At 55.3% G+C, this 27,798-nt stretch overlaps 1 protein-coding gene across 2 annotated transcripts in view; it reads right to left on the bottom strand.

Moving 5' to 3' along the window:
- RET (ret proto-oncogene) overlaps positions 1-27,798 on the bottom strand; it is a 53,935-nt gene that overhangs the window by 19,374 nt on the left and 6,763 nt on the right. For both annotated transcript variants that reach the window (XM_061404981.1, XM_061404980.1), the window contains exons 2-6: positions 10,025-10,288; positions 7,989-8,276; positions 5,408-5,649; positions 3,928-4,123; positions 2,403-2,602 (exon numbers count right to left, since the gene is read on the bottom strand). In XM_061404981.1, coding sequence (XP_061260965.1) covers positions 2,403-2,602; positions 3,928-4,123; positions 5,408-5,649; positions 7,989-8,276; positions 10,025-10,288 — 1,190 coding nt within the window. The remainder of the gene's footprint in view (positions 1-2,402; positions 2,603-3,927; positions 4,124-5,407; positions 5,650-7,988; positions 8,277-10,024; positions 10,289-27,798) is intronic.

Here is a 27,798-nt window from a genome sequence, read left to right as displayed (position 1 = left end):
TGGGATCAGGGAACCCTTAGCCGGGTGGCTGGACCACCTGGGACAGTGGCTGGAGGGGCTCCGTGCCAGCTTGAGTCCCAGGACAGTTTCCCACTCAGCCCAGAGATGGCAGCCCCCAATCTCCCCATCCTCCAGGCCCCTGGAGTCTTTAGACCCATCTGCCTGCCTGGCCTGGCCCTGCCCAGGCCATGACACCACCCTTCACTCCTGTTCCTGGGAGGCGGAGGTGGAAAGAACACAGGGTTCCGGGCTTTGGTTTAGGGACTGGCCCTCCAGGGAGGCGCTTGCCGGCTTGCCCGGCTCACCCCCCACTTGCTTCCTCATTCGAGCACAAAGGCAGCCTGGATGCCTCCCACACACCTCCCTCTCCTCTGGGCAGGCCCGTCGTGCTCTGGGGACCACTAGGGTCCATCCTGAGGGTCCTGTCCGGGTCACCTGCCTGGTCAGTCAGAGCACGGCACTTGGGCCACAGTTCACACAGCAGGGTTACTGTCCCACCCAGGACCCACAGCCTCCTAAGACTTGGGCCGGAACCCCTGGGAGAGAAAGGATACTTCTCTAGGGATGCCTCATGGCCGCAGTGGTCACTGGGGCCTGGAACTCTCCTTTTCCCTCCCTCACCACCCAAGTTGGAGTTAGGGTTGCTGGGGCTTGAGATCAGAAGCTCTGACTAGTCAGGGCTGAGGGCTGGGGGACTGGAGGCAGGCACAGGGCCCCCTGCCTGCAGCCACAGGCCCTTGCTCAGGCCCAGGGCAGAGCCAGGCTCCACCAAGCCCACTCCTGATACGACAACAAAACCACCTCCTGGGCTCCGAGCACTTCCTTGTACACAGCAGCTTCACTTCCACTTTCTCCTGTGATCCTCAAGATTGCCTGAAGTCACCACCTTCAATTTATAATCATGAATACTAAGCGGGGGGGGGGGGAGGCTGGTGAGAGACTGCAGTGTGTGTAAGGCCGGGATGGGACTCAGGTCCCTGCACCCTCCTGAGTCCAGGCTCAGGGAAAGACTTAGTGGGCAGGGCTGGGGGGCATCGCAGAGGTTGGCAGGGCCTGCCCTCCCAGACGCCACTCCCACTCAGCCCTCATCACCCTCCCCACTGCCTGGCTCTGCCTGGCAATGCCTGTGCCCACCTCAGCCCCCCTGGACACCCCTCAGGCTCCTCTGCTTCATCACCTCTCACCACCCTTGCCCTCTACCTCCAGGAAAGGCCTGGCAGGAGTGGCAAGTGGGGAGTCTGGCTGTGCCCAAGAGTGGGACTCTTCTTGTGCTGGGTCCTGAGTGACTGCCAGGAGCGGAGAGGGCATGGGAACCACCCACAGAAACTGGCAGAGCCGCTGTCCTATGTAGGAGATGACCCTAAATGGGACATTCTAAAGGAGACATGGCCACAGCTATGCGATTAGGAGAATGCAGTATGTTAAGTCATATGCTTCCCGTAACTGCAAGTAAACTTTAAAAAGTGCTTCAGAGAAACATTCTAGACAGAACTGCACCAAAACGTTAAACACTGGCTGATATGAGGAAACGAGATTGCTCCTGTCTATCCCTTATACCCTTCTGACGAATTCTTACTACTTTTCCTTTTTTCCCCCTACTATTAATCACTATTTTCTGATGACAAATGCAAAATAAGCTCTAGCAAGCAGACTTGCAGGAAAGAAGAAAGTAGAAGCACTCCCTGTCTTTCCCTGATGCTGCTGCTAAGTCGCTTCAGTCATGTCCGACTCTGTGCGACCCCATAGACGGCAGCCCACCAGGCTCCCCGTCCCTGTGATTCTCCAGGCAAGAACACTGGAGTGGGTTGCCATTTCCTTCTCCAGTGCATGAAAGTGAAAAGTGAAAGTGAAGTCGCTCAGTTGTGTCCGACTCTATCGACCCCATGGACTGCAGCCCACCAGGCTCCTCCATCCATGGGATTTTCCAGGCAAGAGTACTGGAGTGGGGTGCCATTGCCTTTTCCGCTTTCCCTGCAGAGGTCTCCACTAAGGCCTGTGTTTGCACACTTGGAAATTTCCGGCAACGAAGACTTGGTTTTGAACATATGGAGCCACCTGAGACCAATACTTCTGCAAAGTACTTTTTCCCACTTCATTCACCCTCAGGAACATCTTTTCAAGTTGGCACAGATTTACCTGGCACTGCTCTTTCATTAGTAAAAAATGTAAAAATGCTGAGAAGGGAGAGGCCAAAGAGGGGCCCACAAAGCCCCCCAGCCCCTCTCACGACTGCTCCATTCTCCCACAGCCTTAGCCTCCCTGGCTCTGTGCCTGTTGCTCCCCAGGGACACTCTTTGTACTCAGGGAGGGGGTGTCCACATATGTCCCCCATGTGACCCCCATCCTGGGGGTCCCTGCTCCTCCATTCCCCTCCCCAGGTTGGCAAGAGGCCAGGGGCTCACCTGGGCGAAGCGGTGGGCCCGCCTGCTCACGGAGAAGGAGTAGGCGCTGGGCAGGCGCAGGCTGACGGGCAGCACGGACACGTTGAAGTGGAGGAGGACGACACCCTCCCCTGGGCCCTGGAAGTCTGAGTCGTTGACCAGCACGGCCAGCTGCACAGCCCAGCTCTCCGAGATGGGGAGGCTCCGGTTGAGAACCAGCTCTGCGGGTGGAGACATGTGATGATGGGCAGGGGCCCTGCCGAGGGTGGAGACCACTGCCCCACGCTGCTGCACATCTCCCCTGCAAAGCATTCCCTGGACACATGGGCATATGTGTGTCAACAGGTACTTCTACCCACATGGTACACAGACAACAGACCTGGCAGGAGGCACTAAGGTTGAACTATTTTAAACATGAGTCACTGTGCTGAGCTGAGCCCAGAAGACCCTCCTCAGCTGGGAGGTAACCTCAGCGAGGTGTGTGTGTGTGTGCACCTGTGTATAAGGAAGATGCGTGTCGGGGGCAAGCACACACAGGTAAAGACCCACCACCACCACCACCATCACCACCTTCAAGATCCTAGGAAGACTGTCCTGGCCCCTGAGCACTTGTTGCAACAGCACCAGCCTCCTGTGGACCCTCAGATTCCACAGGCCTCAAGCACCCGGGAGCTTCCCACTCCTGAGCAGTCACCATGTGCCAAGGCTAAGATCCCCATTTAGTGGAGCACAAAGGAGGCGAGGATCTCTGGGAGCACATGGCATAGAGTGAGTGTGCAGGGGCAAGGATGACATTTTCCCTCGCACAGAACAGAGGTCATCAGAGGCTTGGTGAGGAAGGAGAAGACGGGAAACAGGATCAGGCCAGGCAGAAAGGGGTACAGGCACCAGTGGTCCTGGGTTCCCCAGAAGCAGGCCCCCAAACAAGGATCCAAGCACAAGGGGCATATTTGCAAGGTGATCCTACAAAACACAGGCAGGAGGGCAGGCGAGGGAGGCGGGGTTTGGCAACTGATGAGGACACCCCATCCTGCAGGTGAGCCCTGGGGGCACATGGTGCTTAGGCCTGAGGGTGGGCACGTTTCAGAAGCCAGACGGGATAGTCATCCCAGAACCCTCCAATTTGAGGGCACAGAGCTGCTACTGGACATCAATTCCTGTTAGCAGAGAGTTGCTGGTGGGGGGTCAAGGATCCCTGAGCACTTGTGCACCTAGGAGGTGGCACAGCTGGTGCCAGGGGCCAGAGGGAGATAGGTGTTGCAGTGAGCCCTGGTGTGGTCAGCACAGGGTAGTGTGGTTGGGTCCTGCCACGGTCGGCCTCGGGCTTGGGACAGTTCAGGGAGAAAGGACGGCCTGTAAACACCCACCAAGGTGGCCAAGGTGAGCCCAGCAGAGACAAAGGCTGGGAAGAGGGTTGGAAGGGATGGCCACCTGGGCTGAGAGGGCCAGGATAGGTGTTTACGTGTGCAGGGTGCTGCCCTGCCCACGGAGAGTGGGCTGCCAGTTCCCCAGGGGGCCGTGTCAGGCCACACTGCTCCCCTCTTACTGTAGTCATGCACGGTTGCCCTCACAAAGCTGCCGTTGGCCTGGGCCAAGGTCTCATTGGGTGCGTGCTCCACTCGGAAGGTCCGGAGGGCCTTGGGGTCCCCAGAGAGCAGCGTGTTCGTGTACCGTCTCAGGAGCTCCCCGGAGGCTGGCACCACGTCTGCATCGAAGACACGTAACGTGGCTACCACTGTGCCCTGCAAAGAATACGGGGGCCAGTCAGGGCCCCGAAAGCCAGAGCCCATAGGAGGGCACGTGCCCCACAGGTTGATCACGTGTGTGCGGTCAGAGCTGGCTCCAGGGTCAGACTGACCAGGATTCGAGCTGCAAGGGGCCCCCAGCCAGCATGCTTGTCACCCTTCCTGGGCCACTGCACCTCACCTTTCCAACAGGTGCGATGGCATCTCCAGACTTCCCATGATTATTGGTTAGAACAGACGCCCTGGTGCTCTGTGGAAGACCTCATTCAGGTCCCCACAGTGCAGAGTGGTCACCCCCACACTCCTTCGAGGAAGCTGGGCCCCGCACAGTGGATAAGTTAGCTCAGTGTCATGGAGTGAAAGACGACAGAGCTGGGACCTAAGCACAGTGTCCACCAGTGTCTCTCCTAAAGCTTCTTCTGTACCCCAGGCTGGATGGGGGTCATGAGGGGCTTTCTGAGTAAAGTCACAGGTCATTTCTGCTCTCACTACTGACCAGGCTCCACAGTGTCACCATGGAGTTGCCCTGCAAGGCTCATGAGACATTTCCCTACGCCATGTGCTTTCCTCCTGCCCATCCATCCACCAAACCTGCTCCCGGGGTGCCCAGAGAAGCAGGCAACCACTGCATATCCGACTCCGACCCTCCCCTTGCCCCCGCCAGCCTGCCGGCTGCAGGAGAGCCCAGGGCCCAGCAGGTGGCAGTCACGCTCCGCCTGCGCGGGCCAGAGGAAGACGGGACCCGATGGGCGGGGCGGCGCAGGGACATCCCTGTCAGGTCCACTGGCCTGTCTTCCTCCACTCCGGGGTACCTTCCCTGAACTCACTGGCCCTCCCTTGAGGGGCCGACAGCCCGAAGAAGGGAACGCCCTCCTGCAGATGTCCTCTCCGTCTCCTTGGGGCAGCGCGCCCCGCCTGTGCAGCAGCACAGTTGCGCCCCTCTGATGTGAGCCCTGCCGGATGACTCAGAGGCTGGGCACCCCTACCCCCAACCCCACCGGCACCCCAGCCCCTCCCCTCACCCTCCTCCCGGGGCAGGGATCAGCTCGGTGCCAGTGGGGCTGGTCCTCTCTCCTCCTCAGCTGTCCTGGAAACCAACAAAACCCCGACAGACAGACTGATGGACAAATGAAAGACGAATAACTAGAGTGGTCAGCCACATGACTGGATGGCTAGATGGACAGCTGAATAGACCAAGGAACAAATGACGAATGGAGGGACCCAGATGCCCAACAGAGAGACGACAGACACTAGACGAGCACCAGACAAACGCATAGGCACCTCCTTCCGCTTGAACTCCACCACGGCGCTGGCGCTGTCGACGCCCCCGAGGAAGGTGGGCGCAGAGTCGTCCTCGTCGTACACGGTCACGGGGAAGGGCACCATCACCTCCTCCTCGCGCGCGCCCACGCGAACCGTGCACGCGGCCACCAGCTCATACTTCTCCCGCTGCTCGCGGTCCAGGGCCCAGCGCGTGCTCACCTCCAGGCTGTCCGGATCGCAGCGGAAAGGCAGACTCTCACCTGAGCACCAAGCAGACCAGCAACCCCGGGATGACCCCGAGCTGCGGGGAGGGCGAGCTGCCTTCCTCAGGGGCCCACAGGAGAGGAGACAGAGCTGGGGTGCATGCTGGCCCTGCGCTGCGACCCCTGTTTAGCTCCACAGTGGAGCACAGCCTCCAAGCACAGTTTGCAGTGAAGACACTGCTCTGAGCATCACTGTGCCTGCAGCCTGCACCGGTGCTGATAGGGAAGAGAGGGAACCAGGAGGTCTGCCTCAGGTCCTCAACCTGATCACCTAGGAGAGGCACACCCCTTCACACACCCTGCCTGCCTCCTCTGTGGCGAGGGCTGGCACCAGTCAGGCTGCAGCCCAGAGATCCAGCTCCTAGCGTTTGCTGGTTTTCAAAAAACTGTTAGGAATTTCCTTAACTATGGAAGCAAGACATGCTCATTTTAGAGAATGTGAGAAAAAAGCCACAATTCCACCACTTGAAAACCAACATGGGGGACATGTGGTGTGATTTCATGTTAACACACAAATATTTCTGACTGTCTGGTTTGGATCCCTGCCCTATACACCTGCAGGCTGCATGGCCTGAGGCTGATGGTTCTTGTCTCTTTGTGCTTCAGTTTCCTCACCAGAAGATGAAGTGAAGTGAAAGTTGCTCAGTCGTGTCTGACTCTTTGCGACCCCATGGACTATACAGTCCATGGAATTCTCCAGGCCAGAATATTGGAGTGGGTAGCCGTTCCCCTCTCCAGGGGGGGGGTCTTTCCAACCCAGGGATCGAACCCAGGTCTCCTGCACTGCAGGCGGATTCTCTATCAGCCAAAGCCACCAGGCAAGCCGCAGAAGATGAGATGCTGTGTGTATTCAAAAGTTCAATGACTCACTGCAACGTGATGAGGGGAGGACCAGTAATAACAACATACTCTTCAACCCAAGCCTGTCCCGGAATTGGTCCTCCAGAAACGACCCAGAAAGGGGGAAAAGCTGAAGGCTTGAAGGTGAACAGTGACCACCCCATAGCCAACCTCAGGAGGGTTGTCAACTCCACTTGGTGGAAAAATCACATCAAAGCCACATATTACATGTGAATTACACGTTCCCTCTATTGATTATGGTTACAAAAACAGCTTTTATTTTTCTTTTAAGTGAAAAAGGCACCACACTAAAGCATAAGCTTTGGGGACAATTTTGTACAAAGACATCCATCCCTGTTGCAGGATAAATGAAAGGATGCTGGGAATGTGAGTGACTACTTTCCTTACACTACTGAGATTTCCTCTAACATTATGACCATGTGTGGGTGCCATCAACCTGGTGGGAATCCAGGCTTCATTTCCTAGCTGACCAGCATAGTAAGTGTCCCCTTTAAACTGTCTAATGGCACCTCACACATGGCGGCTCAGTTGCCTTATCTCATCTCCACTCGAATCCAGTGCCCTTCTCCTACCCCATATCCATATGGCCTCCCCAGGGCCATTGTATATTAGGACCATCTTGTGACAAGGTCCACTGTCCTTACAGTGGCTCAGGTGGAATCCTGGAACCAAGGTTTGTCCCCTCGTGAATCTCTCAACACCCCACATTCAACTCCCCAGGAAATCTTGCTGGATCTTCCTGCAAAAACATGCCCAGAGCCTTCCTGCTTCTTGTGGCCTAAAGGCTTCCACCCTCAACCCCAGTCCTCATCCTCTCACTCAAGGATTTCTCCTGCCTCTTAATTGTTTTCCTGCTTCCTCCAAACCACTCACCCCAAATCATTTCTCACACATCAGCCCGACACACCTTTTAAAGGGAAGTTATAGCCTGTCAATGACACCCTCCCCTCCACCCCTGCAAGTACCTTCTATGGGTCCCTAGTCCCCTACCCAGGAAGTCCTGCCCCTTCCCTTGAATTTTTCTGCCCTCAGCAGCCTCTGCCCTCCCTTCCAGCTACAATTCCCCCTTGGCACTTTCAAAAGAGCTCGCCCTGCTTGCTGGGCACCCTCCTTTACCTTGCTCCAGCCACCTGACTTGGGACAGTGGTCTCCACCACTCTATGCCCTCTCAGCTTTACCTCCAACTAGTCTCTTCAGAGGCCACCCAATGTCCTTAGCACCCTTGTGGGCTCCACCTGCTATGGGCGTGGAAGGTCCAGACAGGCGGGATTTGGGCCTGAATTGTTCAGTTTCATCCTTGGTCCCTAGAACCACGCCTGGCCTGTGGCCTGCATACATGAGATACACACGGACCTCTGAATGAATGGATGATGGGGTGGTGCAGAGTCAACTTGGACAGCTCATGTAGAGGAACCACAGTGCTGTGCCTGGCACTCGGCAGGCATCGAGGAAGGCTCCATGCGGCTGGCACTCACCTCCCAGGAGCCTGTAGGCCACGCTGACGTTGGGGCAGAGGAACTGCACGGGCAGCAGGCGGAACTGGTGGAAGGTGCCGGGGGGCCTGTTCTCCCGGATGCGGAAGGACAGGCCTGACTCGGGGAAGCAGAGCTCCCGGGGTTTGAGGGCGCCGCAAGCTGGGAAGGAGGCATTGATGACGGAGAAGTACACACGGGCACAGCCTGGCCACTGGCACTCGCCCTCACGAACGGACGCGGGTGACAGGAAGACCCAGAGATAGACGGTAAGCAGTGGGAAGCCGCCGTCTGCAGAGAGACAAGTCAGGCCCCACTGGGGCATCAGCCACACCTGCCCAGCTGGGACCTGAATGGGGAGAGGGCAGGAGCTCGGGGCTGGTGCAAAGCCTAGCCCTCACCAAGGCCTGCAGGGCTCTGCTGGGCACCCCGCCTGGCCCCCACCTCCTGCTTGCCCCCTACGGCCCTGGACTTGGGATCTTGCAGCCTCAGGGCCCTGTGGCTCTGCTCCCTTGTCCTCACAGGCCCACCTCTCTGGTTATTCCAAGACTCAGTTCAAATACCCTTCCTCAGAGAGGTGCCCTGAGCCCTGGGTCTAAGACGGAGTGCTTCCCCAAGGTGGGCTCTTGGCACCTCAGGCGACCTCCCTTCCCTCCCTTACCCACTGCCCCAAGCACTTTCTTTCTTTTCTCACTTTTAAAAACACTACAGGGGTGGGATTGGGTGGGAGGTGGGAGAGAGGTTCAAGAGGGAGGGGACATATGTATACCTGTGGCTGATTCATTGTGATGTATGGCAGAAGCCAACACAATATTGTAATTATCCCTCAATTAAAAATAAATAAAAATAAAATACTTATTCTATTTTTGCCCATGTTGCTGCTTGTGGGATCTTAGTTCCCTGACCAGGGACTGACCCCAGGATCTCAACAATGAAAGTGCAGAGTCCTAACCACTGGACCCCCAGGGAATACCATGCCACCCCTGCAGAGACACAGACTTCCCCAGAGAGGGGATTTCTGGCAAGTTCCATCATGGAGGCACTATAGCAACCCCCCTCCAACCTGTCTGGATCTCAGCTGGGGCAGGGGCTCTTCCTGGGCCTTCTATCTCAGCCCTAGGGAAGTGTCCCCGCCTCACATCTGCTCCTCCCATATGTATCAGTCCTCTGCTTCTTCCTAGCCTGTCCTCTGTTGCTCCAGTCCCCTGCTGTGATTAATAATTCTCCATATAAACTTTCTCTGTTCTAATTACCGTGACTTCTCTCCTGACTTGAGCTGGCAGGTGCATGGGGCCACTCTCCAATTATGAACAGAACACGCCTCCTATCAAACTCAGACCCTCGGCAAATTCCACTCTGGCAGTACTGTTCACAGCACTCACAGGAGTTAGGGGCTGGCGTGAGGGTCCAGGGAGGCCCTGTCTATGGAGCAGGAGGTGGGGTTGTGACCACCACTTGGTGCCACAAGGCAGCACTCTGCTCCACAAACACTCTCCTCCCAGTGCCAGGGCACATGTGGGCTTCACTCCAGCTTGGACCCCTGCTCTGAGGAGCCGGCCAGGCCTTCCTCCTGCTCCACTTTCCTCCCTGGCACCAGGCCCCCATCCTCACCAGGTGCCAAGGGCAGCCTGCTGCTGATGGCAAGGTGGGTTCTCCGTGCAAACAGCTGCTTCTCCACCAAGTTCCAGATCATCCACTAAATCAAGATCTTGGGATTTTTCTAGCCTTTCTTAACTCTTCTCTCACAACCCCACATCTCTGTTAATCCAACTGGAAAAGACATTTGGAGCCAGCATGGAGAGAGCCCCTCAAGTTCTACACATAAGTTCTCCAAAATCCCAACAGCCTCAGAAGGCCTGAGGGTCATCAGTGGTCCTCAAGCTCATCCTGGCTCCCTCACAGGCTGGACAAAGAAGACAGGCCAGCACCATCTCACTCCTTGGGAGCTGTGTGATGGGCGCTAAGGAGGGACAAGGAGAGGGCGGGGCGGGGCGTGGGCAGTGAGGCGTGTGGGGGTGGGGTCAGGGCCGCCCCCTTACTGCGGATGTTGAGCTTCTCCCAGGAGCTGTGGTCCAGGCTCTGGTTAAGGTAGAGAAGCCCCGTGTCCTCCTGGATGCGGACCCAGTCGTTCTCGTGCAGCCGCGTGCGGTAGGCGCCGTAGAGGTTCTGGCCCAGGCGGAAGCTGGGCACCTCCTCCGGCACGTCCCGCAGGGCGTGGACATAGAGCAGGGGCGTGCCGGCCGGCTGGTCCACGTATAGCTTCTCCCAGTAAGCATCCCTGGAGAAGTAGAGTCCCAGCGGGGCTGTGGGAGGCAGGGAAACACGTGAGGGAGGGAGGGATGACCACGGTGACCGTGACGGCAGAGCCCAGCAGCCCTCCCAGGCAGATCAGCTTTCCCAGCGGCTTGACTTGACATTTTAGCAATAGCTTCCTTGTGGGCCGAAAAAGAAAACCTCACTAATTTAAAATTCTGATCTAAGTAGGTCTTTCTCATCTGTAGTCCTAAGAACATCAACACACAGTTATCTGTATAGCTAAACACTAGCTGCAAATACACTGCTTTAAAACAGAAAGAGGAGGAAGTGAGGAAGCATATACAGCTACAAAATCATCCTCAATTACCCAAGATAGATAAGCACTTAAGCCACTCGGCTTTCACCCAGGCTTCTGCTCACATCACCTGGAGCCAGAGTTTTCAAGTGTACAAGACGCTGCCAGACAAGCAGAGCAGGCAGGGGTCCCCAAAGATGAACTAGAGTACTTTATAAGTAACAACGTGTGTGTGTACTAAGTTGCTTCAGTTGTGTCCGACTCTTTGTAACCCTATGCACTATAGCCCTCCAGGCTCCTCTGTCCTTGGAGTTCTCCAGACAAGAATACTGGAGTGGGTTGCCACGCCCTCCTCTAAGAGATCTTACTGACCCAGGGATGGAACCTGCATAGCTTACGCCTCCTGCATCGGCAGGTGGGTTCTTTACCACTTGTGCCACCTGGGAAGCCCCTATAAGGAACAAAATCTTCATCTAAAGTCAAACACACTTCTACCATAGTACCGAAAAATTCCACTCCATTTATCTGAGAGAAATGAAAACATATGTCCGTCAAGTGACTTGTTCACAAATGCTGGGGTTATTCACAGAGCCAAGAACTGGAAAGAACCCAGATGTGCTCCAGTAGGTGATCAGATAACAAACCTCGGTCCATCACACCATGGAACCCTATGCAGTCAGGACGGGGCACAAACTATTGATACACACGACAGCCTGGACACATCTCATAGACATCCTGCCAAGTGGAAGGAACAGCACAAAAGAATCACATGGCACCGTTCCAGACTGATTTTAGGGGACAGAAAATCAGCCCTGGGTGTTCACTGGAAGGACTAATGCTAAAGCTGAAACTCCAGTACTTCGACCACCTCATGTGAAGAGGTGACTCACTGGAAAAGACCCTGATACTGGGAGGGACTGGGGGCAGGAGGAGAAGGGGACGACAGAGGATGAGATGGCTGGATGGCATCACCGACTTGATGGACATGAGTTTGAATGAACTCCGGGAGTTGGTGATGGACAGGGAGGCCTGGCGTGCTGTGATTCATGGGGTCGCAAAGAGTCGGCCACGACTGAGTGACTGAACCGAACTGAACGGAACCAGCTGGGGGTGGGAGGGGCAACAGACTAGAAAAGCAGGGGGCACATTTTGGGAAACATACAGGTTTCATATCCTGATGGGGTCACACAGGCACATCCATTTGTCACCAACATACAGCCAAGATTTCTGCATTTCAGCCTATGTAAATGTGGCCTAAATTGATCACTGAGGGGCTGTGGGAGAGCTGTAAAATGCCATGCGGAAGAGGGGTGCTGACCATGGCCACGCTGGGTGAACCCATGGACTGCTCAGCCTACTACTCTCTTGACTTGGTTTAGGTTCAACATTTTGCATCATAAAAAGTTATTTTTAAATAGTAAGAAGTTTTAAAAAGATGGATAAATGGGCAGGCAATGCTTAAAAAAACGACTGAAAACCTGCCAACATTCTCTACAAAGCACAAAAAATACTACCGCACAAAGCAAACATGAGAAACATTGTACTTGTGTGTAAGTACAAGTTCTCTTTTCAATCAATTTGTTTCCACATACATTCTGCTTCTCCTGCAGCCACCAGAGTGAGTGGTTGGTCCGCTCGGCACAGTGGAAGACACCCTGGGGCTGCCTGGGTCCTCGAAGACACACTTGTGTGTGGGCAACAAGTGCCGAGTGGAGTCAGGTGAGGAGAACAGGTTAAGACCTTTTGGATCCCAAAGTGGCGAAACAGTAAGAAAACTGGAAGGTTGCCAGCACTGTGCCAGGTTTCCCAAGGATGACTTCAAAGGCAACCTGGCTGGGAATGCCAACTTGGAGGGAAGTGTGCATTGATTGGGTTCCGCCCACCCAGAGTGGGTGCTGCCCTGCCGGACAGGCCTGGACCACGGAGCCAGCAGGAGAGGGAGGGAACAGGAAGAGAAACGGAGAGAGACAGAAGGAGGGAAAAGACAAAGGAGGGTAAGGAGTAAGGGGGAGAGGATGGAGGCGAGAGATGCTCTGGCCAGTAGTCAAAGGTCTGGCCCTGCACACCCGGGACTAAAGACAGAGATGGAAGGAAGGGGCTGCAGGCACCGTGCTGACCTATTAGACCTTTGGAAAACTGCTCCCTAGGAGTGCTGTCCCTGGAGTGGGACCCAGAATCACTGGGCCTCTTCAGGTGAGGTGTTGGGAAGGGCAGCTGGACTTCAAGGAGCTGGCACTGTGCCCAAGTTGGGCTCTGCACTGGGGCCTTCCTGCCCCACCACCTCTTGAGGGAGGGGATCCACCCAGAGCATCATGCTGCCTGCCGTCCAAGGGGGTGGCAGTTCCAGGACCCCCAGAAGAAGTCACCCTGAGGAACTCTGGGGAGGGAGCACGGAGACCTGACTTCCCCTGCCAGGGGTCTCACTGGTAGAGACCACGAAAGGAGCCGCCCACACATGGCTGGATGCCACCCTCCTGTCCCACAGCCTCCCAACTGGCCACAAGGACATGGGCTTCCTCTCAGATGCACTCAGGATGCTCATTTCTTTTGGATTTAGTAGCCAACTCTCAGAGAAGGCAATGGCACCCCACTCCAGTACTCTTGCCTGGAAAATCCCATGGATGGAGAAGTCTAGAGGGCTGCAGTCCATGGGGTGGCTAAAAGTCGGACACGACTGAGCGACTTCCCTTTCACTTTTCACTTTCATGCACTGGAGAAGGAAACGGCAACCCACTCCAGTGTTCTTGCCCGGAGGATCCCAGGGACGGCGGAGCCTGGTGGGCTGCAGTCTTTGGGTCGCACAGAGTCGGACACGACTGAGCAACTCAGCAGCAGCAGCAGCAGCAGCCAACTCTAGCAGGGACGGCTGGCAGCTCAGAGAACTGTGTCAGCCCTAAATGGCCTCAAGACTGGCCTTGTCCCTGCTTCTGTGAAAGGGCAGCCAATGGCACCAGCTCGGAGCAGGCCTTTTGCAAGCTGGGCAGAGTGATGGGCCGCAGCTGACAGATCGATCCTCCTGCACAGCTAGGATTCACTCCACTGGCTCACGCTTCCTGAAAAGTACATACACTTCTACAGAGGACCCTACAGCATTGCTCATCACTGCTCTTGTGACAAAGGCAGGAGTGCCCCTGTGGTGTTTCCTCAGCCAACGGGAGGGAAGGGGCAGCCGCAGAGAGGCTCCCCACCTGTAATGCACTGGAACCCCACTGCACTGCCTGGTAGAGTAATAACCCTGGGTCTTCCCTCCTCACAGAAACCAGAAGGGCTCCCAGTGCACAGCGGCCCCCTGTCCCGCCCCAGTAAGGCCAGATCTGGGAAGGCAGATTCAAAGTGGGGGTCAACACCAGACCCAGCCCTGCTGCCCCAAGACAAGTGCCCGATTCATAAGCAGCAGCCTGGCTTCCTTTCCCTCCAACGCTCCATGAAGTTTGCAAGTCAGAGGGTCTTGGGGGAGCTCTGGAGTGGGCTGTGGGGGGCTGGGGAAGGGGCGGGGAAGATGATGCTCACCCCCGTGGACAGGAAGAGGAGTGGCTTGCTTTTCCCTGCACTGCCACCTTCTCCAGAGGACCTGGCCCGCCGCATCTGCCCACCCTGCCTCTCCAAGGTACAGAGTGGGGTGAGCGTGGCCAGGTGGACCCACACAGCGCGAGGCCAGGCCCCGTGCACATGTGACCCTCCACTTTCTTGCAGCCCCAGACGGAGCTGCTGATGGGATCACTGCTTTGCAAGCAGGCACCGGGGCAGGACAGGAAGAAAGCTGTTTGTATGCTCGAGGGCACACGCATAGCCAGCCAGGGGATTGGGATTCGGAAGGCCGTCTTTCCAGCGGCACAGACCTCACCGGCCTGCTCAACCCCATGTCCCACAGTCTGGAACCCACGGTTACTGTGCCCACCCTCCATCCCCACCCCAAGCCCTGAGTGGTGACTGCAAGTCAGGGATGCTGGCCTGCAGAAGAAAGCAGTCCCTGAGGGAACACCGTCTCTCAGGAAGCTTGACTTTCTGGCCATAAAGAGAATGAGAGATTTCCCAGTGGCTTGACAGGGTGGTGGCCTGGTGGCAGTCCAGGCTCGTGACACCATGCTGGGTGGGAAGGAGGCTCGGCTGGGGCTGGTGCTGCCAGCCTCTTCCTCATCCTGGCAGAAAGGTGAGCACCAACCACTAGCAATCTGAGATGCTGCCTGCAGAGCCCCAACCCCAGAGCTGCAGGAGACTCGGCTGGTGGGGAGGGGGTTGAGCCCAGGGTGGGTCCCCCAGATGGCACGCAGCAGAGGGCAGCCTGTGTCTCCCAGCCTGCCTGGCCACCAGCTGTCCTTGGTGTGCCAGAGCTCTCTGTGGAGAAGTGAGGTCTGCATTCTGGTCCCCGGAGTACTGGGAAGGATACCGTGGGATGCCTGCACCCACATCAGAGGAGTATCATGACTTCTGCCTCCTTATTCTCTCAGGATATAACCCCTGTGGCCTTGGTCAGCTGTGCAAGAACCGGCAGCCCTGGGAGCCACACGTGGCGGGGGGACCTTGCAGATGGGTCTTCTAAGGGGGTGAGATGCTCACTCCACCTGCCAGGTAGCGAGGAGCAGATCCAGATGGGGCTCCTCCCTTTGGGCCCCCTTGAGCACATGTACTTTCAATGGTCAGGGGGCTGGGAGGTGCCTGAGCTCCAGGCAGCCCCCACCTCCGAGCTGGTCGAGTCCCCACCACACACACCTCACGTGCGGGATGACAGCACTGCCTGCTCTCATCTCTGAGCCAGGTCCTACGGGATCCATGTGGGGCCTGGTCTGTTGCTGCCAAAAGGGATTTGTGGGTTGGGCGTTGATTGTGAACAGAAACAGTCTTAAATGCACTTAAAATGCTTCCCAGGTGGTCCCTGCTCAGGGCATGGCCGCCTTAATGCTCCTCCTTGTCACAGACACTTTTAGATGGAAAAACACATGGTCCAAGTCAGGGAATGAGGGTGTGGGTGCAGGCAGGGCTGGCCTCAGGTGGGTGTAGCCTGGGGAGACCACAGGTCCCCGTGCTTGGTTTAATGCTCTCCTGTCATTGTCCTAAAATAATTCATAATTCTAGAACAATCCGCATGCCATGCTGGGCCCCACAAATGATGGGGCCAACCCCAGGGGGTGAAGGAGAAGAGCCCGGAATGGGCCATCAGAGGTGTCCAGTTTCCTGGGCTGTGCAGCCTTTGTAGAGTTCTGGCCTCCTCTGGGCCTCGCTTTCTCTGACTGTGAACAAGAGAAGGGCAGGCTAGGGAGAGAAGGAGCTGGGGCAGGTGCAGACAGGCCTCACCTTTGCACAGGTACACACAGTATGAAGTTCTCACTTCCGATTTATAATCATTGGGCAAACCCCTTCACTGCCCCAGTAAACAGGTAAGAACACAGAGGCTGGGAGGTGAGAAGCCTTCCTAGGACCAAACAGCTGGAGGTTGGGCATCTTGGGGTTTGGTACGATGACTAACAAAGCGGCGATGGGACTCAGGACCAGGGCAAACGCCATCCCCTCCGGGAAGCCCCAGGCCCCGCCAGCTGACCGCCCCTCCCTGCTGGCACCGTTTTGCCAGGAAGGGCTTCTTGACCAACCTCTGATGAGAGTCTCCCCTGGAACTTGGGGCAGGTCGACACAGCAGGACTTGCAAAACCTATCCCACCCACGCCTTCTACCCATGAATGCTGCTGGGTGACAGGGTCCTCCCCCCACACTTAGTCTCACGTTTCTGCCTCGACAGGTGTGGCCAGCACCACCTGGGGTTCTGACCCCTTAAGTTGCTCTGGCATCACACCAGGGAGTGAGGAGCTGGGCTTTGCTCTCACAGGAGCGGGGAGGGGACCCACACTGCTCATGACATACCTGCCAAAGGCCCAGGTTGCTGCTCGCATTTGCAGAGACCCCAGGCCCCCTTCATGGCCTGTGTGTGTATGTGCATGAGTGTGTATGTGCGTGAGTGTGTATGCACAAGTATGCAACAGGAGAGAGAGACAGGCACGTGGCCCAAGATCCCATCGCTCCCACCCCTGCCGGAGAAGATGTGCAGCTAATGGTCAGTGAGGACAACGGGCTGTCCTGCTCCAAGCAGGGCCTCCTCCAGCATCTTTACAAGCAGAGCCATCAGGCACGGATGGTCTCATTCAGCGCACGCAGTCACCAGCCTTTTGGTATCCTGGAAAGGCAGTCTTCAATGTTCCACACCTGGCTGGATGTGTCATTTACTCACATTTGTATGCAGAGAGAAGCAGGCCCAAGTCTCTACTTCACTTTCACTCATTCAACCGTCCACAAGCTCAGCCTCATGTGAACACTCACACGTGCACTCCTACCCACACCGGTCACACTCGCACACATTCTCAGACCTACACAGATGCTGTGAGCCCCCTCCTGTGCGGTAGAGGACCATGCAGGTGGACTAGCGTTTCTGGTTGTCATCCCTCACTTCTGCAGCTCAGGGTGTGGGGACATCCTGCATGCTCCTCCTCAGTCCACGCCAAATGCACGCAGCCCCTTGGTGCTAGTGTAGCCCACGCCCTTGCCCTGTGATCATCTCCCACAGCCCCCAGATGCACTCATTGACAGCCTCTGCACACCAGCCTCAGCTCTCCCGTGTACTGGAGGGTCACCTCCCGCTGGCCCCAAGGCTGCAGACCAGTCCTGGCCCCTGCAACCCAGCGAACTTCTCAACATGCAGTGAGCTGTGACCCTACTCTGGGAAGGGAGCCCCTTCCCCGAGTTCCCGCCCTCTGCCTCCAGGTGGCCCACAGAGCTCTCCTACACTCATCACTGCCAATCAACTCTTATGTTAACCTTGTCTGGTCCAGTCGCTGTGTAGGTGTCTCTGGATTGGACCCAGACTGATACACACATCTCTCTTACACTTAGCATCTCACATGCACGTTCTCTCACACTGTTGCAGACCCACTCCCACCTCCCCCATCCTCTTGCTCATTTAGTAAGACATACCGAGCCTACCAGCCCTGACTGCAGGCTCACCTCACCAGTGCCCCCTGGTCAGCCCTGGCCATGAGAGGCCATGCACAGCTTCCCTGAGGTTCCTTCCACCTCCTTGCTACCCTCGACAGAGGATGTGCTTCCAGTCTGACCATACCAGCCCAGATCCAGGCAGGTGCTTCCTAACTGGGCTGCTGCTGCTACTGCTAAGTCACTTCAGTTGTGTCCGACTCTGTGTGACCCCATAGATGGCAGCCACCAGGCTCCCCCATCCCTGGGATTTTCCAGGCAACAACACTGGAGTGGGTTGCCATTTCCTTCTCCAATGCAGGAAAGTGAAAAGTGAAAGTGAAGTCGCTCAGCCGTGTCCAACTCTTCTCGACCCCATGGACTGCAGCCTACCAGGCTCCTCCATCCATGGGATTTTGCAGGCAAGAGTACTGGAGTGGGGTGCCATTGCCTTCTTCATCCTAACTGGGCACCCTTGACTAATCAGAGTGAGTGGCAGTCACTGTGGTCATCCTACACAAGGCCCCGGACAACGAATGTCCTAGGACTGCAATGCAAAAGCCAGAATTTGGGGCTCTCAAGAAAAAAACACACGACGATATAGTCTGATCTAAGAATGGAGTGGGGTGACCATAGTACCCACATCTGTGTGCAAGGCAGTACCTTCCCACAAAATCCACTCACCGGGCAGCCCTGCTCCTGCCTGTGACGAGCACCAGATCCTGCAGATGACAGCTTTATTATGACCCAGCACAATCTCCTTAACAGACGGTTTCCTAATGCCATCATCTTCGCTGCAAACAGGAAGCAGGCCTCATGGACTCCTCCCCAGGGACGGCCCCTCTCCCTGAGGGCCAGCTGTCCCTGTGGGGGGTCCCCCCAGCCCCACCGCCCAGACAACAACTTTTGGCACCATTACCCTCTCCTCGTCCACCCCACGCCCCTCCTCTCATATCCTGTTCAGGTTTTCTCTTTATTCTAGTTGAATATTTGGTATGTACAAACAGTATATTTTGCAGAACATTTATGTCAAAATAGTATTCTGCAACAGACACTCACGATCCCACGGACAACTTAACTGGACATTTAGCAACGGTGCTGCCCCCTCACACCCCCCCTTCCACCTCATCCACTCACAGCAAACATGAATCTGGGTCTGTGTTTTCCTTGCCCTTCTTTTTGAATCACTTTTACCTCATTCTTGAAAGGCACTTCTGGGCAGAGAATTCTGTGTGTGCAAGAGTGCTCAGTCATGTCCAACTCTTTTGGGACCCCATGGACTGTAGCCTGCCAGGCTCCTCTGTCCATGGAATTTTCCAGGCAAGAATATCTGGAGTGAGTTGCCGTTTTCTCCTCCAGGGGGATCTTCCCGACCCAGGGACTGAACCTGCATCTCCTGCATTGGCAGGCAGATCCTTCAGCAACTGCGCCAACTGGGAAGCCCACTTGGGAAGCCCTGAGACTTCTACGGGTCAGTTATTCGGTCCTTCAAAAGCACGATTCCGCTGCCCTGCTTCTGAGAGCTCTGTACTCGCTCTAACGGTCCCTTCTTGGTTCTCTCTTCCCTCTGGTTGCTTCAGGACCTCCTGTGTTCGGAGCTCTCCTATTTCACTCTGATGAGCCAGCCTGCTCGCCCCCATGTGGGTTTCCTCCGTCTCAGCTTATCTTCTAGGTGTTCTCTCCAGAGTCTCCTTAAGCACACGGCAGCCAGTCCCACAGCTCGAACGGCTGCCTCTGGGCCAAGGATTGCCACGCTCACCAGCCCTGACCTCCTCCCGAGGACCAGAGACATCCCTACCAACTCGCTCCACCCTCTCCCTCATCTCAGCTCAGCTTAGGGACCACTTAGCCTCCCTGAGCCCACTCTTTTTTTTTTTGGCTGTACTGGATCTTAGCTGTGGCGTGCAAGATTTAAGTTCCCCGACCAGGACTGAAGCCAGGCCTCCTGCTTCGGGAGCACAGAGTCTTAGTCACCGGACCACCAGGGAAGTCCCTCCTTGAGACCACTCTTGACCCCAGAGGCCCCTTGCCCCAGAGCAGCCAGGGTCAGTCAGATCAGGTCACCATCTGCCTGAAAGAACTGTCTGAAGGAACAAACTAGTGAGCGAAACAACAAATGATCTAGGAAGGAACAAACTAATACATAAACGGTTTCATGGACAGAGTGGCAGGGGGTGGGCGGGAGGGTAACAGCTGGGCAAATTTGGAAAACAGTGAGAATTTGGGACAGGAGAGGGGGTAGGGGATCAGAGAGGTGGGTGAGATCACCTTGGCCCAGACCCCTGGCTTGGTCTGACAGGCACTGGGAGCCACAGCTGGGTGGCCAGTGGCAGGATGAGCCCAATGCAGCCTCGCGGATGCCCCCTGCCCCGGGCAAAATGCCCATGAGGCTCGTGTGGGGCACACAGCGCCCTCTAGTGCACGACCTGCCTGGGTGAGGCCAGAGCTGGCATTGAGCAAACAAGCCCTGAGGACAGCGAAGAACGAAATCACTGACCACGGCTCAGGAAATGACGACCCGGTAACTGAGGAACACTGCCAACAGGGAGACGTTAGGCAGAACGGCACACATGTGCACACACACACACACACGTGTGTGCACTCACAGGCAGGGTCACCCTGTAGGACGCTCCACACACCCTACAATCTCCATGTTTTGTCGCAGGTGGAGGCTAGTTTTGCAAGGGATTGTAATGTCATTTCTGCTTTTTAGGAGAAAAGCACAGATCAGGAGAGCCTGTGCCTATGAGCGCAGAGCGAGCCCCGCAGGCTAGCCCCACTGTGGCCGTAAGTGGGACTGGTGGGATGCTCCGTTCCTCCTGTGTGTGGCCATAAAACCACCACCACCATCACCACCATTACACAACCCCAATCACCACCCCAGCCACACCGTGACCACTATTGTCCCCACATCCACCATCACCTTCACCCCCCACCTACACAGCATCACCACCACCATCACTAACTTCCCCTGAACTCAGCCCCCCACTATATTATCATCCCCACACCCTAACCACCACTGACACCATTACCACCCTCCCCACAACCGTCACCTCACACCTTCACCCACCACCTTCAGCACCACTGCTGACCATGCCTACAGCATCACCAACCACCATCACTCCACCGTCCAACCATCATCACCATCTTCACTCTGCCAGGCATCCAGAGGCTTCCAAATGAAGCAACTTTGCCAGATTTGACCCACATAAGGTGTGGGAAGAAAGCTGGACTGGAAAAACTCACCAGGCCAGCCCTGGGCCTGTCCTGCTCACTGCTGCGTTCCCAGAACCTTGCCTGACGCCCGGCACAGAGCAGGCAAGAAGGGAAGGCCTGGGTTGGCTTCAGTAATTTGATGGTTCACGGACACCTCACTTTGAGAACCAGCCACCTCTGTTCACGGGTCCTGGGCTCAGCTTAGCGCTCACAAGCCACTGCCTCCCTGCGGGGAATATGACAGCTTGTCCCAGTCCTGATGCTGGGAACTGAAGCTTCTGTCTACAAAATCATCAAGAAAACTCTGGCCTGTGCAGGCGTTCCCAAAGCTGGACAGCTAAGTGCATACGTGGGTGGTGAATAAAAGCCAGGGCTGGCTACTTTACCTGGTGCCCTGTGAGGACACTAGTCACCACGAGGGCAGCCTCAATTCCAGTCTTAAATTCCCTCTTCCCAAATGCTGCCAGCAGCCCTCAGTGGGCAGCTTGTGTGCCACTGTGGCCACAAGGCTGAGTGGCCTTCCGGGTCTGGCCTGAGCAACCAACAAGGGCCAGCTGGATGGCCTGGCACACAAGGAGGAGTGAGCAGCCACCCTGGCACACCCTGGGTGCCCGGGGCTCTCCACGCTCCTGAGGATTCTGTCTAGCGCAGAGCCCAGGCTCCTGCCTGCCTGTCTGGTCAGGGGCTTCACACACAGCCCAGCTCTGCAGGCCTTCCCTCCATCATCCCTTCAGACTGAGCCTCACTGTGTGATCCACGGTGGGCAGGACAGGCCACCCCATGCAGGGGCACTGTGTCTCCCCACACACCTGTCTGCCTGGGCCCTGCCTGGACAGGGTGGCTGGGGGCCTGGAAGAGCAGGTGGAGAGAGGGGGAGAGACCCGAGGCGCAGGCCTTGCCTCAGAGGCACCACAGACCTGTACGCACGGGCACCTTCCTCCACACGTGAAAAGCTCTGACTTGCCCGCCTTGCCCGAGCTCTCACTGCAGACCTCACTCTCCCCGTCTGTTTCCCAGTTCTGGGAAAGAGAATTCACCTCTTGCTCTCAGAATGGAACTGCGACCTGGCCTAGGTCTCCTGACAACCCCCTCCTCCGCCATGCCATCCACATAGTCCTCCGCTGATGGGAGGGAAGGGGTCAGGCTGTGGCTGAAGTTTGGGGTAGTGAGGCGTGCACACGAGGTCTGCAGCCCAGATGCATGGAGCCAGCAGCCCAAACTCCTCCCTTGAGCCCAGGCCCCAACCTTCTGCTCCCAGAGGCCTGGGGGCCAGGCTGCACGCAGCAAGCGCCCGCGGCCACCACCCACGTCCCCACCCGCCTGGACCAGCTGCAACAGCCTCGCTCAGATGATGGACACTCCTGCCCAAATGTGATTTCCCAGCTGCCGCTGAGTTAATCACCAGCCTCACTGGCAGTTCCTTCCGGCTTCTATGCAAAGGAAACAGCCAATTAGGTTACAATTAATTTCTTTACCCAGGGCAAGGCCTGGCTGGAAAAAGACTGGCCACCCAAGTGGCCTGCTGATGACTGTGTGCAGGTCACCAGGCTCCCTTGGCTCTGGGGTTCCTGTGCTCTGTGGCCCCAGCTAACGGCAGGTGTGTCAGCCCTGGCCTGGGGTGGGGGCGACAGGTCATGACATCCCCGCTTTGACTCTGTCCCCCTCACACCCAGAAGGGCACTATGACTCAGATCTCAACAAATCCGTCACCTTGCTGGATCTCCTTGAATAGCCACAGTCCTGCCCGTTTCTGCCCCTCCCCCCAGCATCGTTCTCGCCCAGCCCAGGTTTAACATTAACCAGCAAGGGCTTCCCCAAAGGCTCATCAGGTAAAGAATCTGCCTGCAATGCAGGAGACACACGAGACACGGGTTCGATCCCTGGGTTGGGAAGATCCCCTGGAGGAGGAAATGGCAACCCACTCCAGTATTCTTGCCTGGAGAATCCCATGGACAGAGGAGCCTGGTGGGCTACAGTCTATGGGGTTGCAAAGAGTTGGATTTGCCTAAGCACGGGTGAAACTTCTATTGGGCTGGCCAAAAAGTTCGTTCGAGTTTTTATACACCATATTACAGAAAAACCCAAACGAACAGTTTGGCAAGCCAACGCATCTTCCTGACAGGCTCTATTCCAAATGCTTCAAGTGCTTCACCCTACTAATGGACAGGGCAACTGCCAGAGGTAAGGACAATTTCCGGTTCCTGTCTTAGAGCAGGGAAACCAAGGCAGAGAGAGGCTACCTTGCCCAAGGCCATACAGAGTGAGTGAGCCAGGACTTAAGTGTGCGTGGCCACCAGGCTCCTCTGCTCAGTGACGGCTGTGCACACACATGCAGAAAAGCCAGGGAACCATGACCTGGGACTCCAGGCCACCCATCCACCTGCTTGCTGACCAGGTGAAAAATGCAACCTAAATAATCCTCCATAGCCTTCTTCAGCCTCCTCGAAAAGGCAGGTGCCCCTAAAAGTCTCCTCATGGAAATTTGCTCTTTCATATCTCAGTGAAACAGAGCAAAGGCCCAGGAAGGCGCGACCAGGTGGGAGTTTGCTCAGCCAGCGCTGTCCAACAGGGATGGACATGGTCAAGGTTGCTGAATGTGCAGGCACCTGGGGATGCTGGGCACTTGATGCGCCCATGGCCCCTGGACACAGGAGTGAGCCTTGAGGGGTCCTTCTCTCTGCCACTCTTAGATGCTACTATTGCCAGTTTGATCCCCAGATCAGGAAGATCCCCTGGAGGAGGAAATAGCAACCCACTCCAGTATTCTTGCCTGGCGAGTCCCATGGAGAGAGGAGCCTGGCAGGCTAGAGTCCATGTGGTCGCAAAGAGTAGGATACAACTGAGCATGTGTGTGTGCACATGCATGTGTACACACACACACACACACACACACACACATTTCACCTTGAGAAGTGAGTCTAGATACAAAGGAGAGATTTCAGCATGACTCATGGAAGCAGAGAGACAAGTGCAGACAGAGGCCCAGGCCACGCTCCTTCTCTGCCTTGCCGCATGCTGGCTCAGTGCTCAGCCTCTCTGCGTCTGTTCCCAGCTGTGAACAGGACAGGGACCCTCCCTGGAAGGGCTGCTGGGACCAAGCGCCTACTGCTGGGAGCCAGAGCCACTTCTCCGCCTTTCTTTCTTTCTTTTTTTTTTTTTAAACAAAGAACACATGGTTTATTAAAGACGACTTGTCATCAGCAGCATTTATTCAAAGAACAAAACAGATGAAAAAATAAAAGCAGACTAACATTCTGACCCTTGGAGTGAGACCGACAGGATTCATTCAGCCCAGTGTCCAGAGTCCTAGGGGCAGCTTCCCAGGAGGAAGCCTTGGAGTCTCGGGGTCTCTTGGCACCTCCCTTGAGAGTCTTGGGAGGGGGAATTGCCAAAGGAAGATCCTCTCATTGGGGGAACTCAGTCTAACCTGGGTATGGTCCCTGTGCTCTTTTGACCTTCATCACAAGGTCAAGGAGAGGGCACTGGACCCAGGTCTGCCACTGAGGCAAATGAGATGCAATGATTCAAGGAGGACGGTCCCAAGCAAGAGCAAGGCAGAGGGACAGGCAAGAGGGAATGCACTGGGGTCCTGGTCAGTGTCTGCTGGGTCACAGGCTGGGGCCCCAGCCTCGGCCTGTGAAGGGATCACGCAGGGGCTGACCACCAGCAGATACGTTCTGGGACGAGGGCGAGCCAGGCTGCTGGGAGGAGGTGTGTTTCTGCCCCATACTGGGGTCTTTACACCCTAGTTCTCCCTTATACCCAGTCCTATTACAGAGCTCAGTGCTCCCCCAGCCAGGACCTCCTGGAAAACCAGGAAGGTCCCAGAGGTAGGGAGAGAGGATGCTGAGACTCTGGAAGGTCAGGAAGACCATGTCTCCAACTGGCTTCCTCCTTTCCAGACTTACCCTTCATTTCCAAATCAAGCACTTGCCAACCTGCAATAAATAACCAGGAGTCTGAATAAAGAGCAAAAATCTCCCAGATACTGTGTGGGAAGAGGAAGAAAAAGGGAAGCATACAAAGTCCCAGAAGCATCCACGGGACAGCGTGGCAAGGAGCTGCCTCCTCCCTGACTGCTGAATGAGACCTCCCTGGGCCCACAAAGCCTTCCTGCTAACCCCGGTCAAGGCCGTCCCACCCTGAGCAGGGTCCCAGCGCTCATGCAGCTTCTGGGTGCGAGGCGTGGGGCGCAATGCTTTGGTACATTCTGCTGTCCCAGGAAACAGCTTCAAGGGACTGGCGGCACGACATCACACAGCTGCAATTACGGTAATCAACTTACCCCAGATCTGCCTGGTTATTTTTAGAGTCTGGATTGAGGTTTAGTAAGACAAGACAGCCCTGGGTTCTTCTATTGCTCAGTCCTGCCTTGTCAAGTGGGCTGGGTAGGTCACTGGTCCCCAGAACCCCCCACCTTCCTCCCCAGCCCCAGATCTTCTACAGGATGGTCCTTCAGTTCAGTTCTGTCGCTCAGTCGTGTCCGACTCTCTGCGACCCCATGAATTGCAGCACGCCAGGTCTCCCTGTCCATCACCAACTCCCGGAGTTCACCCAAACTCATGTGCATCGAGTCGGTGATGCCATCAAGCCATCTCATCCTCTGTCGTCCCCTTCTCCTCATGTCCCCAATCCCTCCCACCATCAGTCTTTTCCAATGAGTCAACTCTTTGCATGAGATGGCCGAAGTATTGGAGTTGCAGCTTTAGCATCAGTCCTTCCAAAGAACACCCAGGACTGATCTCCTTTAGAACGGACTGGTTGGATCTCCTTGCAGTCCAAGGGAACTCTCAAGAGTCTTCTCCAACACCACAGTTCAAAAGCATCAAGTCTTCGGGACTCAGCTTTCTTCACAGTCCAACTCTCACATCCATACATGACCACTGGAAAAACCATACCCCTGACTAGATGGACCTTTGTTGGTAAAGTAATGTCTCTGCTTTTTAATATGCTATCTAGGTTAGTCATAACTTTCCTTCCACGGAGTAAGCGTCTTTTAATTTCATGGCTGCAGTCACCACCTGTAGTGATTTTGGAGCCCAGAAAAATAAAGTCTGCCACTGTTTCCACTGTTTCCCCATCTACTTCCCATGAAGTGATGGGACCAGATGCCATGATCTTCGTTTTCTGAATGTTGAGCTTTAAGCCAACTTTTTCACTCTCCTCTTTCACTTTCATCAAGAGGCTGTTTTTTTTTAGTTCCTCTTCACTTTCTGCCATGAGGGTCCTTGGCCACTGGCATCTCACATATAAGAAGGGACACCATTGCTTCTGGGACATTTGAGCTCAAAGTGGCTTTAGGGTCTGTGTCTTCTGAGACTATCCTTAGGGTCCCAGTGACTCAACCCCACAGAAGGACACTGGATGAACCCATGTCCTCTTCAAAAGGGACCTGGGGTTCAGACACTGAAATGTCTCTGGCCAAAAACTGCTTCTTGGCAACACCTGGTGGAAATCTGATAAAGCAAAGTAAACTCAACAACAAAAGAAGGTCCACCCAATTAAAACAGGGGCACAATAGTTACTTCTCCAAAAAAGATACAAATGGCCAAGAAGCTAGTGAAAAGACTCTCAGCATCACTGATAATTAAGAAAAAGCAAATCAAAACCATAGGTAAGGACACTGCTGTGTATCCAAGAAGATGGATACAATTTAAAAGTATAAACAGAAAGTAACAAGTGTTGGTGAGGATGTGGTAAAACTAGAACCCTCACACACAGCTACTAAAATTGTCAAATGTTTCAGTTGTTACCAGAAAATAGCTTGGCAGTTCCTCAAAAAAGAAAAGTTAAAATTATCGCATGACCCAGCAATTCTACTCCAAAGTAAACACCCAAGAGAACTGAAAACAGGGATTCAAACAGATACTCACACATAAATGTTCACAGCAGCATTATTCACAGAAGTCAAAAGATGTAAACAACCCAAATGTCCACCAAGAGATGAATGAATAAATAAATGTGATACATGTCGCATTGGCCCAAAAGTTCATGGACCCAAACAAACTTCCTGTCCAGCCCAATACATGCAATGGAATATTACCCTTAAAAAGGAATGAAATACCAATACATGCTACAATGTGGATATACCTCCAACCAAGTAAAAGGAACCTGATACAAACCAAAGGTCAATTGATATTAAATATCCAAAATAGACAAGTCCATAGAGATAGGTGCAGAGTGGCATTCACCAGGGGCTAGTGTGGGGGACCTAGGTGTACTGCCTCATGGGTATGGGGTTTCCTTTGGGGGGTTGACAATAATGTTCTGGAACTACACAGGGGTGATGAATATGCAATGCTTTGAATGTACTAAATCCCACTGAATTGTTCACTTTAATTTTGTTATGTGAATTTCATACCTCAAAAGAAGTGAATTTTAATTGTTTACCACCCCATTCTTTCCCCCATCTCTGCAGGAAAGACCACCCTGGAAGAGGCAGGGGCACAAGTCCAGAGGGGACCCCAGGAGTCTGCACAGGTGCCCCAGTGTGCATCCCACTTAACCACCATGCTCTCCTCTGCACAGCGGCTTCTCTTGCAGAGAGAAGGACCCTGTGATGGGATTCCAACCTGTGGACAACGGCAAAGAGCCCAGGGCCCTACAGGCCTGACTCCTCAGAGCTCTGGGCCCCTCCTGTGCACACAGTCAGGTGGGGAGTGGCTACCAAGGGTGGGGGGCAGCCAGGAGCAGGAGACAAATGAACAGTGTTGAGATGTTGAGACTGGGGGTTTCTGTCACCCCCAAGTTCACAGTCTTTCCTGCTCATATAGGTACAGGGGATAGGAGGCTGCAGAAGCAGATTCAAGAGGGTCCCAGGCGAGACTTCTCAAGGCTCTGTGGAGTCACACATGTGGTCTCCTGTAAAGATCCCCTGCAGGTGCCAATCTGATGAGGAGGCTCAACCCAGTGGCAAAGCATGTGCTCACAGCACAGAGTGCATGGTAACCTTGAGCCCATGTCATGGCTAAGAGGTGACGGAATGGAGCCCTGATTCCATCCTTTCTCCTTGACAGAAAGAAAAAAAAGAGACAGCAGTGGATGTGCCACGGGCAATGCTGGAAGGGCAGGATGGGGGAGAAGGCAAGGAGA

The sequence above is a fragment of the Bos javanicus genome, chromosome 28, assembly GCF_032452875.1.
Source record: "Bos javanicus breed banteng chromosome 28, ARS-OSU_banteng_1.0, whole genome shotgun sequence".
NCBI lineage: Eukaryota > Metazoa > Chordata > Mammalia > Artiodactyla > Bovidae > Bos > Bos javanicus.
The sequence above is the reverse complement of the archived record's forward strand: the minus strand, read 5'-3'. Positions and strand labels throughout refer to the sequence as shown.